General features: G+C 39.6%; 1 protein-coding gene and 1 long non-coding RNA gene across 5 annotated transcripts in view; one reads left to right on the forward strand and one right to left on the reverse strand.

Annotated features, from left to right (window-relative positions):
• Positions 1 to 13,388, reverse strand: pld5 (phospholipase D family member 5). 3 transcript variants are annotated; one of them, XM_058064167.2, is made up of 10 exons: positions 12,989 to 13,388; positions 6,734 to 6,870; positions 6,190 to 6,367; positions 5,887 to 5,995; positions 5,683 to 5,810; positions 4,703 to 4,900; positions 3,354 to 3,505; positions 2,990 to 3,155; positions 1,729 to 1,819; positions 1 to 1,598 (listed from the first exon to the last, which is right to left on the reverse strand). In XM_058064167.2, exons 1-10 carry the CDS (start codon positions 13,178 to 13,180, stop codon positions 1,360 to 1,362), a joined length of 1,590 nt encoding a protein of 529 aa, XP_057920150.2. In that variant the 5' UTR covers positions 13,181 to 13,388; the 3' UTR covers positions 1 to 1,359. The 3 variants fall into 3 exon arrangements, with proteins under 3 accessions (XP_057920150.2, XP_057920224.2, XP_078649287.1); XM_058064241.2 differs by lacking the exon at positions 12,989 to 13,388 and adding an exon at positions 9,011 to 9,318; XM_078793161.1 differs by lacking the exons at positions 5,683 to 5,810; positions 5,887 to 5,995.
• The window catches only part of LOC131114400 (uncharacterized), a 19,495-nt gene continuing 5,434 nt past the window's right edge, over positions 514 to 14,574 (forward strand). The window contains exons 1-4 of one of the 2 annotated variants that reach the window (XR_009124243.2): positions 514 to 742; positions 2,960 to 3,053; positions 6,724 to 6,878; positions 14,268 to 14,415. This is a non-coding gene — a long non-coding RNA (uncharacterized LOC131114400). Of the gene's footprint in view, positions 743 to 2,959; positions 3,054 to 6,723; positions 6,879 to 12,647; positions 13,534 to 14,267; positions 14,416 to 14,574 lie in introns of those variants that run through there. The other variant, XR_013628083.1, reaches the window with a different exon arrangement.

Here is a 14,574-nt window from a genome sequence, read left to right on the forward strand (position 1 = left end):
TTTCTTCCCACTTTATCAATCCAAAAGTCACATACAGAAAAAAGATTTGACTTGTATCAGTACTTGTACAGTAGTTGCATATATATTTGGTTGAATATTTCATATATTGTTTTAAATATCCACGTTATACTGTATTATAAACCAGTGTAAACATGCAAGTCTCAAGTCCCAAGTCAGTGGCTTGAAATTTTCAAGCCATTACATAAGTTTAGTGTCTCCCAAATAAGATTCAATTTTAACAATCTATTAAAGTTGACAAATGCAGTGAATGCATTTTGAATTGTTTTATTTTTTCAATAAAATGAGACCAGTGTGACAGTATTTGTTTGTTCTTAAACCTGATTGAATATTTATAGTTGCTACCAGTAGAGGGTGTTGTATACTCAGCTCCACTTCTCTCAGTATGTGTTTACATGATAGTGGGGCGGCCCCCCTGGTGGTGGTTTGAGGGACTGTCAGGAGGGTACAGAAAATCATTCAGAAAAGCACTGCTGTAGGGGCATATTAGGAACCCAAAGTAGACAATAGCCAAAATATACAGTCGCGACAGTCTGATTGGCTAAGAGAGAACGCCTCCATTGTGTTCTGCGTCTTGATTGGCTCTAGACCATTGCCAATCAAGCTCGTGGGTGCCGCTAGCAAACTATCTGTGTGAACTTCTTGCTAACCGCCAATAAACAATAGAAGAAGAAAATGAAGCCGCAGCTAGCAAGCTAAATGGACGACGAGGAGGATAACGACGGTAAGAGTAATAAATGCGCCTGAGTCACTTAATAATATCTTGTGTCCAACCTAGTAGAATGATTATTACATTTCAAACGAAACTTGAACTTTGAGAGTGTTTAAACATGAAAGAAAATGTTAATGCCCGTCTGAGAAAATTGTATGAAGTGTATTTTCAGGGATTTTACTGTCGTAAACATGTATGATAATTGTAAACAAATGAAGTTGACTACTTCACTGATTTCACTTATTGCAGGCTGTTTTGAGAACCTATCCCCTGTGATAAACGAGGGAATACTTTGAATGGGGACACATTTTACTCCACATACTCGCTAAAAATGTCAAGTATTTTCAAGTCATCAGATTAAAGTCCGAGTCAGGTCCTGACTGGAGTCTGACTCGAGGCCAAGTCACATGACTTGAGTCCACACCTCTGCTGTATACCATCTATTTATATTCATGCAGCATTGCTTTCCAATATGACTGTCAACAAGTACAGTCGATGATTACATAATGGTTAACATTTGAAAATCAAAGTCAAGTATAATCCATATATAGTAGTGCATAGTACGGATATATAAAGTCTAATAATGAGCACATTAAATAGAAGTTATATAAATGAAATGCAGTCTTTGTTTATAAAGATAAAGGGTCATTCCATTCATGTTCCTTCAGAGTCTCCACTTGGTGTGGATTTCTGTATTTGCTTTCTTGATTTTTGTTCCCCAGCAGGCGTTTAGAATAAGGGGACATCCAGTCTCTTTCAAAGGCAGCTTTGACTTGTTCCATGAGTTTCCCTCCCTGGTTTTTCATCTGGACCACCAGCCCAACTCCGCCATTATCAGAAAAATCATTTCCAACCCAGTCGTGGTTCCCTGTGGAGGCAAAACAAAAAATTAAAAAAAGAAAATGAGATTTTGACACCTGGCACAGTCCTCGTGTGACATTAGTTAAAAAAATAGGCATATTTTATTATGTAATAATAATGCAAAATACATTGCCTACCAACGTAAAGAGCGTTGTCGGTCACCATGTACTTGTTGTGATTAAGTCCATGTTGAATGTCGTCCATCTGCTGCTTGTGACTGAAAAATCTCTGGAATCATATATATACTGTATACAGTCCAAGACCAGTTGAAAAATGTACATTTTGCATTGCTGTATTTGTTTCAACAGGCAAAATGAAAAAAGATTTTAAGTAACAATCATTAGTGAAATAGGCCGTTCATCAGCTGATTAAAAGTTTAAGACTACAGCCTCTAAATGCCACAAAAATGTGAATTCCATATCATTTTCTAAATTAATGTTGTTACTGGTGCAGAGTGCAGTACAACAACCGTCATGCGGCATCTGAAAAATAAGTGTTTTAAGAACCAAAAGCATTTAGAAAGGCATTGTCTACTTAAATGTCACCAAAATTGAATTTTGCACAAGAGCACCAAACATGGGACATTGAAAGGTGGAAGAAAGTTTTACTCTTTGATGTGGAAAAAATGTAACCTTGACGGTCCTGATGGCTTCCAATGTAACTGATATAACAAGGAGATCCCAATTGAGATGTTTTCTGCACAGGGTGCAGTGGAAGGGCCACCATTATGATCCTTCAGTGGAAAAATGGAACTTCAGGTTCTGCTGGCTATGTGGAGTTGTTTCAGGGGGCATCCCTCATGACCGAAGGCCCTCCTCTGTGCGTGTTTTTCAACAGGATAAGGCTTCAGTTCGCAATGCCTGCCTGCCTGCCTGAGAAATTACTTCTTCTGAAGGAATAACCTCATTTTTTCCCCATCCTGCGTGTTCCCCTGACGTTAATCCAATTGAGAACATTTGCTGATGGATGGCAAGGAAAAATTACACAAATGGACATCAGTTCCAGACAGTGGATGCCCGCCTCGAAGCCACCTTCACCAACTGGAACAACATTCCCACTAGCCTCCTGGAAACACTGCAATAGAGCATGCCCAAACCGATTTTTGAGGTGATTAACAAGAATAGCACAGCTACCCACTACTTTTTTAAATTTAATTTTTGTTTTATTTACATATTTGTATGTTTTTTTCTAGTTATACTATTGAACATTTGATAAGCAAATGAACAGCCTATTTCAGTTTAATGGTTGTTTGCAATTGCTTGCTCAAAATGTTTTTGTCTCACTCCTATTTCTTATTTTTGCATTTTTAAGCTCTACTTAGAACCTATAAGTGTAAGTAAGTAAATTCAGTATCCTGTCCATTCACAGACATACATAGAGAGGAGTTCACGTACGTACCACATCCAGCGAACAGTTGTACAGGTGGATGCACAGGGACCTGAGAGAGGTGGCAAAGTTAAAGGTGAGCTGGTGAGTGTTCTTCCAGAAGCTTATCAGCAGGCGAACTTTGACCCCTCTCAGAACCACAGCCTCTCTAATCATCTCATCAAGGTGTGACCAGTACCTATTGATAGAGACATTTTAATTAGATGAATCCTTCACTGCCAGGACAAAGAAAAGTTAATCTGCTGTGCTGATTTTGCACAAGCAGCAACCCAAAGCCAGTCCAAAGATGTTCAAATGTGCAAGTACTGACATAAATGAGCCTGACATATAGCATGTCACATGAAGCATAGTTTTAAAAAAATTCAAAGCTCAGTACCTGGTGACCAAGTTTCCTCTGAAGCGCCTGCTCACCAGAGGGAGGTAGTCCGTCACGGAAATGAAGACAAATGTCTTGGCAGTCTGCATGACATGATATATGGCATCCACATCTCTAGTGCGATCTTTTGCACAGAAGAGATCAGGGGAGGACTGCAGAGAGCAAACATCAGTCAGGTGAGTGTACACCTACAGTAATTAAAGATGCCGTACTATAAGAGTTTACACGTCTGTTGCAGCCGAAATCAAACCAGTTTTTGTTATTTAGTTTTATGTGCCATCATTGCAGTACAAGATGGTACATGAGCAAGTTGCTGCTGATAATAAAATGGCTGCAATGGTTTTGGAAGATGATGAATGGTTTCAGTGTAAGTCATTAACAATTTGTCATTTCGTGAACAGGGAGACACATTATTGTCAATTTACTGAATCATTTTTACTCATGGTGTCAAAGATATATCCTAACATGATTAATCACATCTCTTGTGTGCCTATTATTGGCTGGCAAATAACCTTTCACAAGATGCTATTCTGAATATATCCGCTCTTTACCAAAATAACATCTTTAGTATTGCGCGTGTCGGTTCCAGTGGTGCACACTGCAGCGTAATGACCCACAATTAAAAATGACCCACAATTCGTGCTGTCAAAGTTGACGTGTTTATTTTTTGACGTTTGAATAACTTGCCCCTTGGCCCACACTGTAGTTTGATTGAAGCTCGGTAACTCTGTCGCCACAAGCTGGAACAAATATTGAGCAGAAATGGAGAAAGAAAGGAGTATTTTGATTGGTAAAGTTAGCTTTAAAGCCCTGGCAGGTGGCTCTTGTAGCAAGACCAAAGTTATTTGTATGTACTGTCGCTGTGTTTGACCAGAGACTGGAGCAGTGCAGTTAATGTTTTTATTGTCTACATTTATTGTCTAAATGTACAAAAACTAGAGCGTGAATAAGTTTGTGTGAACTTATATCTTTTGGCACATTTTTCAAGTGGTTAGGAGACTTTAGGACATTTTATTTTCATTTTTTAAGTAACCTCCCAAATCCGTTTGGGTCATATGCTGTACTTTTCATACAAACTCTACCTTACATTCGTCAAGGATTTATGTATCTGTACTATATGCTACAAAAACATCCCACCGTGAAAAATACGTTTTTTGCCTGCACTTTGCCTTGCGTCACGACCAATCCACACTGTGACAGTAAAGGTGACTATAAGGGCGTTTCATGTCTAATGTTAAAAACTGTATTTAGACGGTTATGAACAGGTTTTTAGGAATCATACTTTGCAGAAAGCTCTCTGCCCCAGGTAAAAGCATAAACTATTTAAAGAGAAGAAATTGCTCGCTTACGGACATATATGCAGCTGCAGGGGTATTGTTGAGTTGTAGTTCCAGGGCCTGGTGTCTCCCATAGAGGGCTGTAACTCTCTTAGACCAGATGGAGGGGATATAGTCCCTCTCGTGGAGCTGCCAGTAAAAAGAAAAGACTCTGTGGAGGTCCAGAGCCAGACAGCTGCAATTGTAGACCATCAGACCCAGCTCCTTCCTCTAGATAGGAGCAGGCAAACAGAAACAGGCGACAAGTTGCAGCAAGATTTTACATGGACTGACTGTTGACTTGAGAGAAAAGGAAAGGATGTTAACATGAGTCAGCAGAAACATAAACTGTTCTAAGTATACAGTACAGTACTCATTAGAGGGCCCCGGCAATCCTGTAATCATTCATTTTGAACATGCATACAAGTTACAATGGAATACATCACATAGTACAAATCACAGTTCCACATGTTCAAACCGGAGTAGGAAGAGGCAAAGCTTATTTAATCCTACCCCTTTCTGTTTGACATTAATTACAATGTATTTGTTCACTTCCTGGATCCCAAATGTACTCTTTGACAATTTCAAATACACAGGAAAATGATAAGGCAGTATAACAATGTCGAAACCCTTGCGTAAGTTTCTATAATAAATACATTGGAGGCTAACAAGTTAGCTTGGTAGCATACTAATGCTTACAGTGTAAAGGTCAGAATCCTAATAACAACACTGGCAACTGTTGCAGTACTAGTCACCGCAATAAACGAGGGATTACAGTACCACATTCAGTCTGAAAAGTTGGAAATGTTGCACACCTATACGCCATATGCTGCAAACAAAATGAAATCCTACCGTTGGATCTCCTGAAATAACTGCTTATTGACTCAAATATTTTATCCTTCAATTGTATTTGTGCTTGGTCAGCCTTCTGTTCAGATACACCGTGAACGGGTCTAATTAGAGTAGTTCACCTTGACTATTTTTGCACAGCACATGTAAAATGTTGATGTTACCTTAGAGAATGACCTCCAGTCCATATCAGCGCTACCGACATAAAAGTGTGTTCGGTCCACGATCCAGAACGAGGAATGGAGGCCCCCTCTGGTAAAAGCTGACATGTTAACTAAATGGACCTCTGCATCTGTGCAGGGAGAGAAAGACCAATAGACCAAACCAAGACCAAACGTTCTAATGAAAATTGTTTGCAAGCCACCTACTGTGTGCTGCCAGAATTGTCTGTTCTGCAGAGTTAGTCAGACTGCTGGCAATCTTGAGTTTGACTCCACGAGATTTCAAACTGAGCAATCTCTGAAATAATAGTTGACCCTGTGGAAATGAAGTGTGCACAGTACGCACTTAAGAGTTTGACACTTAAAGTATTAAAAGGTCTGAACTCATTAAAAGGCGACACATAATCTTTACTAGAAAATAATTAGGTTTTTTTTTGTGTGTCGACCACAAATGCAAGTGGACACATGCTCATTTGGAAACAAAGTGATGCATTCAGACTCAACTTGTACCTGTCTGGCTGTACTTGGCATGGTGTCCGGGTCCCATGGCCTCAAGTTCCAGACCGGTGACACCACTTGGACTGAGTGCTTTGCTTGGTCCAGCAGGGTGTGAAAGCCATCTGAGAGTGAGAGGTAGGGTCCAATGTGCTGATTGAGGTCTGCTGGGATTGTCTCCATAAGGACAATGCTGAAATGAACAAACACAGGTGGTCCTCGGGTTACGGTGTTCCATGGTTTACAAACGTGTGCCCATAAATTCATGTGATTTTGATCAGTAAAGACTTGATTCGCTTGAGAACTAGTTGCAGTGTGTGCAGTGGGTGCCAGAATGTACAGTGTGTCTCATTTGTGTTATTGTGTACCTTGTGTGTCTAACTCAGGAATAATGTATCTACAGTAGGTATAATTTAGGTACCGGATTCAACTTAGACCAAAACATCACAGTCTAGGAACGGAACTCGTTTGTAACCCTATAACTGATCTATATGGGACCATAACCAAACCAACCGTCTTCTTATGGTTTTATATAATTCCCTTGTGTAGAACATCTCACCGGCAGTCAGTGCGGCAGTTCTCCTCCGTGATTCCATCCTCGCTATCCCCCCAAATGTCAACGGAAGAGAAGATCAGCACCAATAGCACAGCGAAGCAGCACAGCAGGGCAAAGATGGCGATGCACTTTTGCTGTGTCTTGACAGGTGAGAGACACACAGACACAACAACAACAAAGATAGAATGTCAACATAAAACGAAATGGGAATTTATTATCCAGCCTTTGGAAAGGAACGTAACGACGCCATTGAGGTTAATTTTCTCAATTGATTTAACTAAGGGAGGCAGGTTCCTCATCAATAAACCCTTATTGTCTTTGTACAGTAATTTGACAACAGAAAGAGACAAATGACCACAGTGTTCCATGACAGGAAAGCAATCACAAATGTAAGGATAATGTAAGGCTTGGGTTGATTACTTCTTTGTTGTTCAAGCATGTCCCAAATGAACGGGATTTTATCACCTCAGGCCCAGGTTGGAGCAGGCCAATGTCTTGTAATATTAACGGGGATGTGTGTGTGCATAAGTGTATATTATGGTTGCAATAAACCTGGGGAAGAGTCAGCCAAATGGTGCACCAGCCCTACTGTCCTGATCCAGTCTCATAAGCCTTGATTTGTCTGCTTTAAACAGACAGTGGGGTTCTTCTGTTTTTGCATACATCTGCAGACTTTTTGTCATTGCTTTCTCTGCCCGATGTGACATTGTTGGTTTAGGGAGCTGTCAACATTGGCATATTACATACTCACTCGGAGGGGCATACTATTAAATTATGGACCCCCATGCATAAGCCTCCTGAATAATGGTAATGGTTTTATTTCATTTGAACATGCATCAGATTACAATTGAGTGCATCCCATAATCAGTTCCCAGTTCCACATGTCCAAAAGGATTGGTACTTTTCCAATCAGTAAGTGTTACATTTGTTCACTTCCTGCTTTCCATAATATAAGGACATCCCCACTTTTCTTGACATTTCCATTTTTCGGAATGCAAAATGCCTTTGATGTAAAGAGTTGCACTTTTATGGTAGGTGTTACGTTGTTAAAATGCTAGTATGCTAATATTGACGTAGTATTGTTAGCATTACTATGTCAATATTATTATGTTACGCTGTTAAAATGCTAACATGCTAATATTGCCATAGTAATGTTAGCATTACAATGTCAATATTATTATGTTATGTTGTTAAAATGCTAGTATGCTAATATTGACATAGTAATGTAGCATTACTATGTCAATATTAGCATACTAGCATTTTGACAACGTAACACCTACCATAAAAGTGCAACTCTTTACATCAAGTATGCTATTACTATTGACATAGTAATGTTAGCATTACTATGTCAATATTAGCATACTAACATTTTTAGCGATTTTCATGTGTAGACACATGAATACTTACCATATTAGCATTACCATAATAACATTTTTAGACTTAGCACTTAACACTTTAAAAAACTTTGTAACATTAGCATAGTTGCATGTTTATCCATTTTCATAGCTTGACATAGCATTGGTAACATCGACAGCATGCTAACATTAGCAATCTAAATATATAGATAAAATAAAAATTATTTTGTTGTAACTCACAATATGGGGGCAACTTTGGCGCTTGGTGGAGGTCTGATTTTGTAGTTCAAAAATGTTTTTGCATTTTTAAGCTTTACTTAGAGCGTCATTAAGACCCAACAAAGCAAAATATCAATTCTTTCAATTTTCCAACCTGTCTTAAAATTTAGCACAGTAGCACGGTTAAGCAAAACCACAATGAAAAAAAAGTGAATGTAACAACTAAAAATAATGTTACCCATATGACAAGGCCTTACATGATATTAGGACATTGTCAGCCCCATCTCTGATCTGCCCTGTCTTCCATCTCAGCTAATAAGGCTGGTGCAGCACAATGTATTGTACTCTGGTCTCATATCCACCGAGACCCTGAGGTCTTCATTAGTCTAACCTGAGGCAAACATCATGCTTGACTTGCGGATATGCACATTACTGCTTGGAAAGTCCCATTGAGCCCTGGGTTGGTGTAAAGGTTATTTTTGTGCTGATTCATCGAAAGCTCACCTTAAAAAATCAATTATGGAAATTAAAAAAATGAGAGTTGCTGATTGTTTACATTTAAAAAGAAAAACATATGACATATAGCAACACAATTCCATGACATTTACATTTCAACATAATGATTACATACATACATGAAACAATGTGTCAGGAACGCCATACATGCATGCACAGTGAAGCATATGAAAGCATGGGGGCACCTCACCTTTACGGGTTCCTGTGGGGTCGGTCCCGCCATGACAGCTGCACTGCTACAAACTTCTGTGACAGAAGCTCATTTGCATAATATTCACCAGTCCGTTTTTACCTTTCAATCAGCTCTTCTCCATACTCCTACTTTCAAGCCTCAGCATGCTTCACGCTTCACTGTCCTCACGCATGCATGTGTGTATGTGCGCCCGATGTCCCGATGTTACCTGCAGTTTGAGTTGTGTGTGAGTGTGTGTGAGAGAGCAGTCTTGAGTGTGCTTGTGACACAACAGAGGCTGCTGGAGAGATGGAGACAGACCCTCCCCCCACATCCCACCCCCTTTGAAACCACCAATGCAAAGCTGTTGTTGCGAATCCCAGCAGACCCCTCTCCTTCCCTTCCATACGTCCTTTTTTTTAAAAGTTGTGTAGCTACCTTGCGATCGCAAACTGACATACAGTACACATGAAATAATAATGCATTACCATGCCACTGGCGACACACACATGTTCAATTGATAAATTAAAAGACACATAAGTACTCCTTCCTAACTACTTCATCCATGCAATACTGTCTGTTTTAAATCACTAACAAATGGAGCTTTTTGGAGAAATTTCCAATAAAAGTGCACCCATTTGTGTTTTACTGCAGCATCATGTCCACATTCTCTGCAAAACTCATTAAAAATCCTCAGTAGAGCAACACAAAACATCGGAAAGACTCTCTCTCTTTTTATTTACCTCAATCAATAGTGTTGCCTAATAGCAGAAAACATATGTTGCCAACAGCAGGCAAGCTGCTCCTGTTAAGAGAGGCATGGAAACAGAGTAGGGATGGCCCATTTCACTTTTACTTTATTGTAACTTTGGGTCATGTGAAAATACAAAGACTGAATGTTTTTGTTAAATCCCTCAATATTTAAAAAATATAACTGGGGCTTTTCCTCTTATAGTTGGTGAAATACAAATGAAATTATTACTTAAGTAATACCTTAAAATTATTTTTAAAAATTGTATTGGCTGGGACCACCAGTGAATGCCAAGAAAACATGAGTAATTGATACACATATACAAAATTTCATTTTTTGAGACTTATCAAAACACTTCTGGCAGCTTGATGTTGATGTTCTTCCTTTTCTCTTCAATTGCCGTTGTTCACAAGCCAGGTTTAAATATGCATCTCACACTTACTAAACACATTTAAAGTATAAAAGTCTATCTAATCTAAGTGACAATGTGGTGAGTAGCGGCACACGGCAATGGTGCATTCAAGAACCGTCGAAAAAAGTTTGAAATTTCAATGCTTGTTGAAGAAACAGTATCAATGGAACATGAATGCATAAATATGTCGAAACTGTGGCCTTTTTAACAGTAATACATGTATGCTGTACTTTTTTACCCGTATATCACATATTTATAAATGATTACCAACTTAATGTGAAATAGATGTTTGTTGAGGGGAAAAAGCCTATTTTAGCTAACATACAACAGTAACTTTCATTACTTTCTAACTTATAACACAAATGCCAATCTTTTGTACAGATAACTTATCATATATTGACGTCCAGTGGTTTTAGCATCTTTAATGTACACATGCATCAAACTTGCCCCGCATGTCCTTCAACTTTTCTTTTTCAAGGAACAAAAACAATGTCACAGCATGAATGTTCGGGCTCCTTAATGCATGTCCTCTCCTTGGTGACAGAGCAAAAGTGTAGAGAGGGGCTAGAAAGGTCTGAGTCACTACCAGAGGGAGGTAACGGCTCTTAAAACTGCATCCATCGGGGCCAACCCTATTTTTACACAGGACAAAGTCTTCAAGTACGTAACGTGCCATCAGCCAAATAGAAGCTGTAGATACAGCAGATAGATGCCGAGTGAGAGGGATCACCTGTGAGAGCAGTTTGTGGCCCTTTTAAATCTGCTGATTAATCTTGTTGGCATCCCTGACATGGATGCTGCCCCTTTTCTTCAAAACTTGATGGGACATAAGTTATCACGTTTTCAAAATGAGTAATGCATTTTGGGACTGAGGACACTGGGGCAGTAAAATATTTCAGGTGTGTATCTCATTTATTCCTGTGAGGTGTAATGGGTATAATTTTTTATTTTTTTTATTACGATGTGGTGATTAAAGGTGGCGCTTACACAGAATTCTACATTTCCTGTCAACCAAAAGCACCTTAGTGAATGCCTGTGAAGGACGTTTCACTGTGGGTGTCTCACCTTCACACCAGAGGCTCAGCGGCAGGTCGCAGAGCATGCTCAGGATGCGTTGGCATTTTATGACTTTTTTTGGGTTTTCCACGTTACTCTAACATCAAAGTCAGGGCGATATTTGCTAAGAGAAGGCTGACTGGGCACAATGCCATGATGGAATACAGCTGGGCCACGTGCCAAAAGCTGCAGATTGGGGTCCAGTGGTAAAAAAGGATCTTGGCCGTCTACTTGAAAGAGCCCAATCAGTGTCTGGACACAGTACGACTTTTTCAAAAAACCACGCTGCAGGTTGCAGTCAGCTACATTTTTAGCTGAATCACGGACTATAATGAAGTCATTTATTGATGGTAGCCATAAATGTTTATGTCCACTCGGGGAGGATAAGGACACCCATTTGATGAATTCCCTTAAATGGATAGCTTCTGAAAAAATGTAGTTATGAGCAGGGAGACAAGAAAGCAGCAATGAAACAAAGAACAATGTGTCATATTTTGACACCATCTCTGCTGTGGAGTGCGGGAAGATAGACTATATTCCTTCATGCTGAATGATTAATACTAATACGTAGAAAGCTTAATGTGATGCATTAAGTCTGCTAAGAGCTTAGCAACCTACTATTGGTTTCAGGTTTTGCCAATATTTGTCATTTGTTCACTTCCTGCTTTCCATAATACAGTTTAAGGTTTTTCTTTGTTTTTTTTTATAATACGTCTCGTACTGAAATATGAGGTGATATGAACATCCAATGCCATAATGTGTACCATAGTAAGTGTCAATATAGTGATATATATAGCACATCATGACTGGTTCAAGACTCTTCATCCTTGTATTTAGCAAACATCAACTGCTTGTATTGTTTCTTGAATTGGCTCATCGTTGTGCATTGTTTGATTTCCTTACTCAATCCATTCCATAGTTTGATTCCACATACTGAAATGCTATGGCTTTTTAACGTAGTCCTAGCATATAAGTCTTTCAAACGTAGTTCTTCCCTGACATCATATTTCTCCTCTCTTGTAGAGAAGTATTGGATAACATTTTTAGCTAATTGGTTGTTTTTAGCCTTATGCATTATTTTTTTATTTTTTTATTATTATTATATTATTATTACTTTAGCTATTTGAAAATTAACTATATCAGCAAGTTGAAGTATAAGTGATTTTAGAAATAAGGAGTTAATATGTTCTCTGTAGGCGGCATTATGAATTATCCTTACTGACCTTTTTTGCAGTACATTTAGCGAGTGAAGATTGCTTTTATAGTTATTACCCCATATTTCCACACAATAAGTAAGATAAATAAATAATCATCAACTTGTTCAAACTCACCGTTTCACTTGCACCTTCCTAAATACACAATGAATCTGCAAGTCAATCTACAAATAATTATCTGCTATTTTATAGAATTGCATAAACTGACCAACTAAGAAGAAAACCTTCTTGGCTAAGAGGTTTAAGTCTTGTATCTTTTGCGTGCTGGCTGCGTGGTAGCAATGAGGAAAGTGGTGATCAATACTCATCTGAGGCTACAGAGCTCAGCTACACGTCTCGTCCTGCAATCTATTGTGCTAAACATGATGCAGTTCAAACATGAAGAGTTCTTCACTGAATGTTCTTTCACTGAGTAGATGTTTTCCTCTAATTTTACAACCTTGATATATAGTATATATAAACCTTATAATCTCACCATTAAATATCCCTGGTTCCCTTGCGGAAAAAGGAACATTAGGAAGACAAACAAACATTTGGTCATTAAGTTTGAAATGTCGCCTTACCTTCTCCAATTTGTCTTTGCGGCGCAGAAAGATGGTTGCAGAGTAGCCCTGTTGTTGGGCAGCACTGAAGCTGCTGTTTTTCACGTGGGACAGATCGGAAAGCAGGCCTGGGGGTACCTCCTCATGCCCCCTCGACCTTGGATCATTTGACAGTTCCATTGATGGCCCCGTGTGTCTGTGTCTGTGCTGCATGCAGAACCACACACAGTCTGACACGAGCTAACCTAACAGCGACATGCTGTCACTCCTGTCTACATTTTTCCTCTCCATCTGTCATTTAGCGCTGAATCAGCCACAAGTCATGTTTTCTCTTTCTCTCAGCCATCTGACTTGCAGGCTGCTGCTCTCCCTGTGCTGTTTGTGACCAGAGCCAACGCCTCTTCTCACTTGTTAGGGAGGGTCTGTCTGTCTCTGTGTGTGTGTTTGTATCTAGTTGATCTACTATTGGCAGGATGGGAGGGGTGTGCAGTTGGTCTCTGCCAGACTCTCTGGACATGATGCAAATGCAACAGGAGATGCTGTACTTGCAGAAAGTGCGGAATAAGGTATATTGGAAATTGAATTAAATATAGTACACACAAAGACCAGGAATATGAAATACTGACCTGCAGCATCAGTGTACTGAGTCATTTTCAGCAGAGAAAGCTTGCAGAGAAAGACACCATATGCCTGCTGAGGATGATTGGAGATTCATATAGCCTGCATAATTCATGGCTACAAATAGGTGCCGTATAGAAGCATTGACTTTACTGTACTCTATGCACAGTGGATATGAAAGTAGACACACGCATGTTACAGACAATTTTTATATGAAAAAGCCCACACAATATGAATGTTGGCCTGTTGGCTAGTTAAACTGTCAATCAAATGCAGTGGCGGGCAGTGCATTTAGTAGTACTTGGGCATTCAGTGGACCAGAAGAGTTGTTTTCGCCAAACAGAGCCAGTACCGAAAAGCAAAAAAAAATGAAGTTACTGTATATGTAGTATTCTGGTCAGTAGGCTTCAGTAATGCATTAGCTTTCACACTGCCTGGCGAATGGCTACCAAGCAAGCAGAGCCGAGCTGACCAGCCATGCCAAGGCTGAGATCGAATTAAAAAAAAAAAAAGGTTCTCCCCTCATTCTGTGTGGAAGTGGTACATTTTTAGCTTCTTTGTCATTCCCTACTGCGGTTGAACTAGGCATCTTCCTTCTCTCGTGTCACATCCAATATAGCAGTGATGTGTGGACGTATGATTCCATGCTCAGTTGACCAAGTTTTCCCTTGCCCAAACGCAGATCATCGGAGTCCTCCCCTGGAGCCAGACCAATTGGCTGGGCCTGAACCCATCAGTACCCAGCCGGGCACAGCCTCAAGAGGAGGGAGGAGGGACCAAAGGGGTCGAAGATGAGCGGCAGTCAAAAATGGTGACCTTGGCGAAGCTGGGTTTGTACATATTATACAATATTACGTTATTTATTGTTTCGCCTCCGGTGTCCCACATTGGTCACACAGTCCAAATCGACCACAAAGTAACACCAATGCATACAATATACAGTATTTAGCAGATTGAAAATAAAGTCAATGTTATGCTTAATCAATTGT

The sequence above is a fragment of the Doryrhamphus excisus genome, linkage group LG9, assembly GCF_037039965.1.
Source record: "Doryrhamphus excisus strain RoL-2023G ecotype Guam linkage group LG9, RoL_Dexc_Guam_v1.1, whole genome shotgun sequence".
NCBI classification, from domain to species: Eukaryota; Metazoa; Chordata; class Actinopteri; order Syngnathiformes; family Syngnathidae; genus Doryrhamphus; species Doryrhamphus excisus.

Bases quoted from the DNA above. Each gene is read 5' to 3' on its own strand.
- pld5 (XM_058064167.2), bottom strand. From the start codon at position 13,180: ATGCAGCACAGACACAGACACACGGGGCCATCAATGGAACTGTCAAAT. The intron at 5,996-6,189 runs GTACAAGTTGAG...TCATTTCCACAG, and splicing joins TGCCAAGTACAGCCAGACAG to GGTCAACTATTATTTCAGAG. The intron at 3,506-4,702 runs GTAAGCGAGCAA...TGCTCTCTGCAG, and splicing joins CTGCAGCTGCATATATGTCC to TCCTCCCCTGATCTCTTCTG.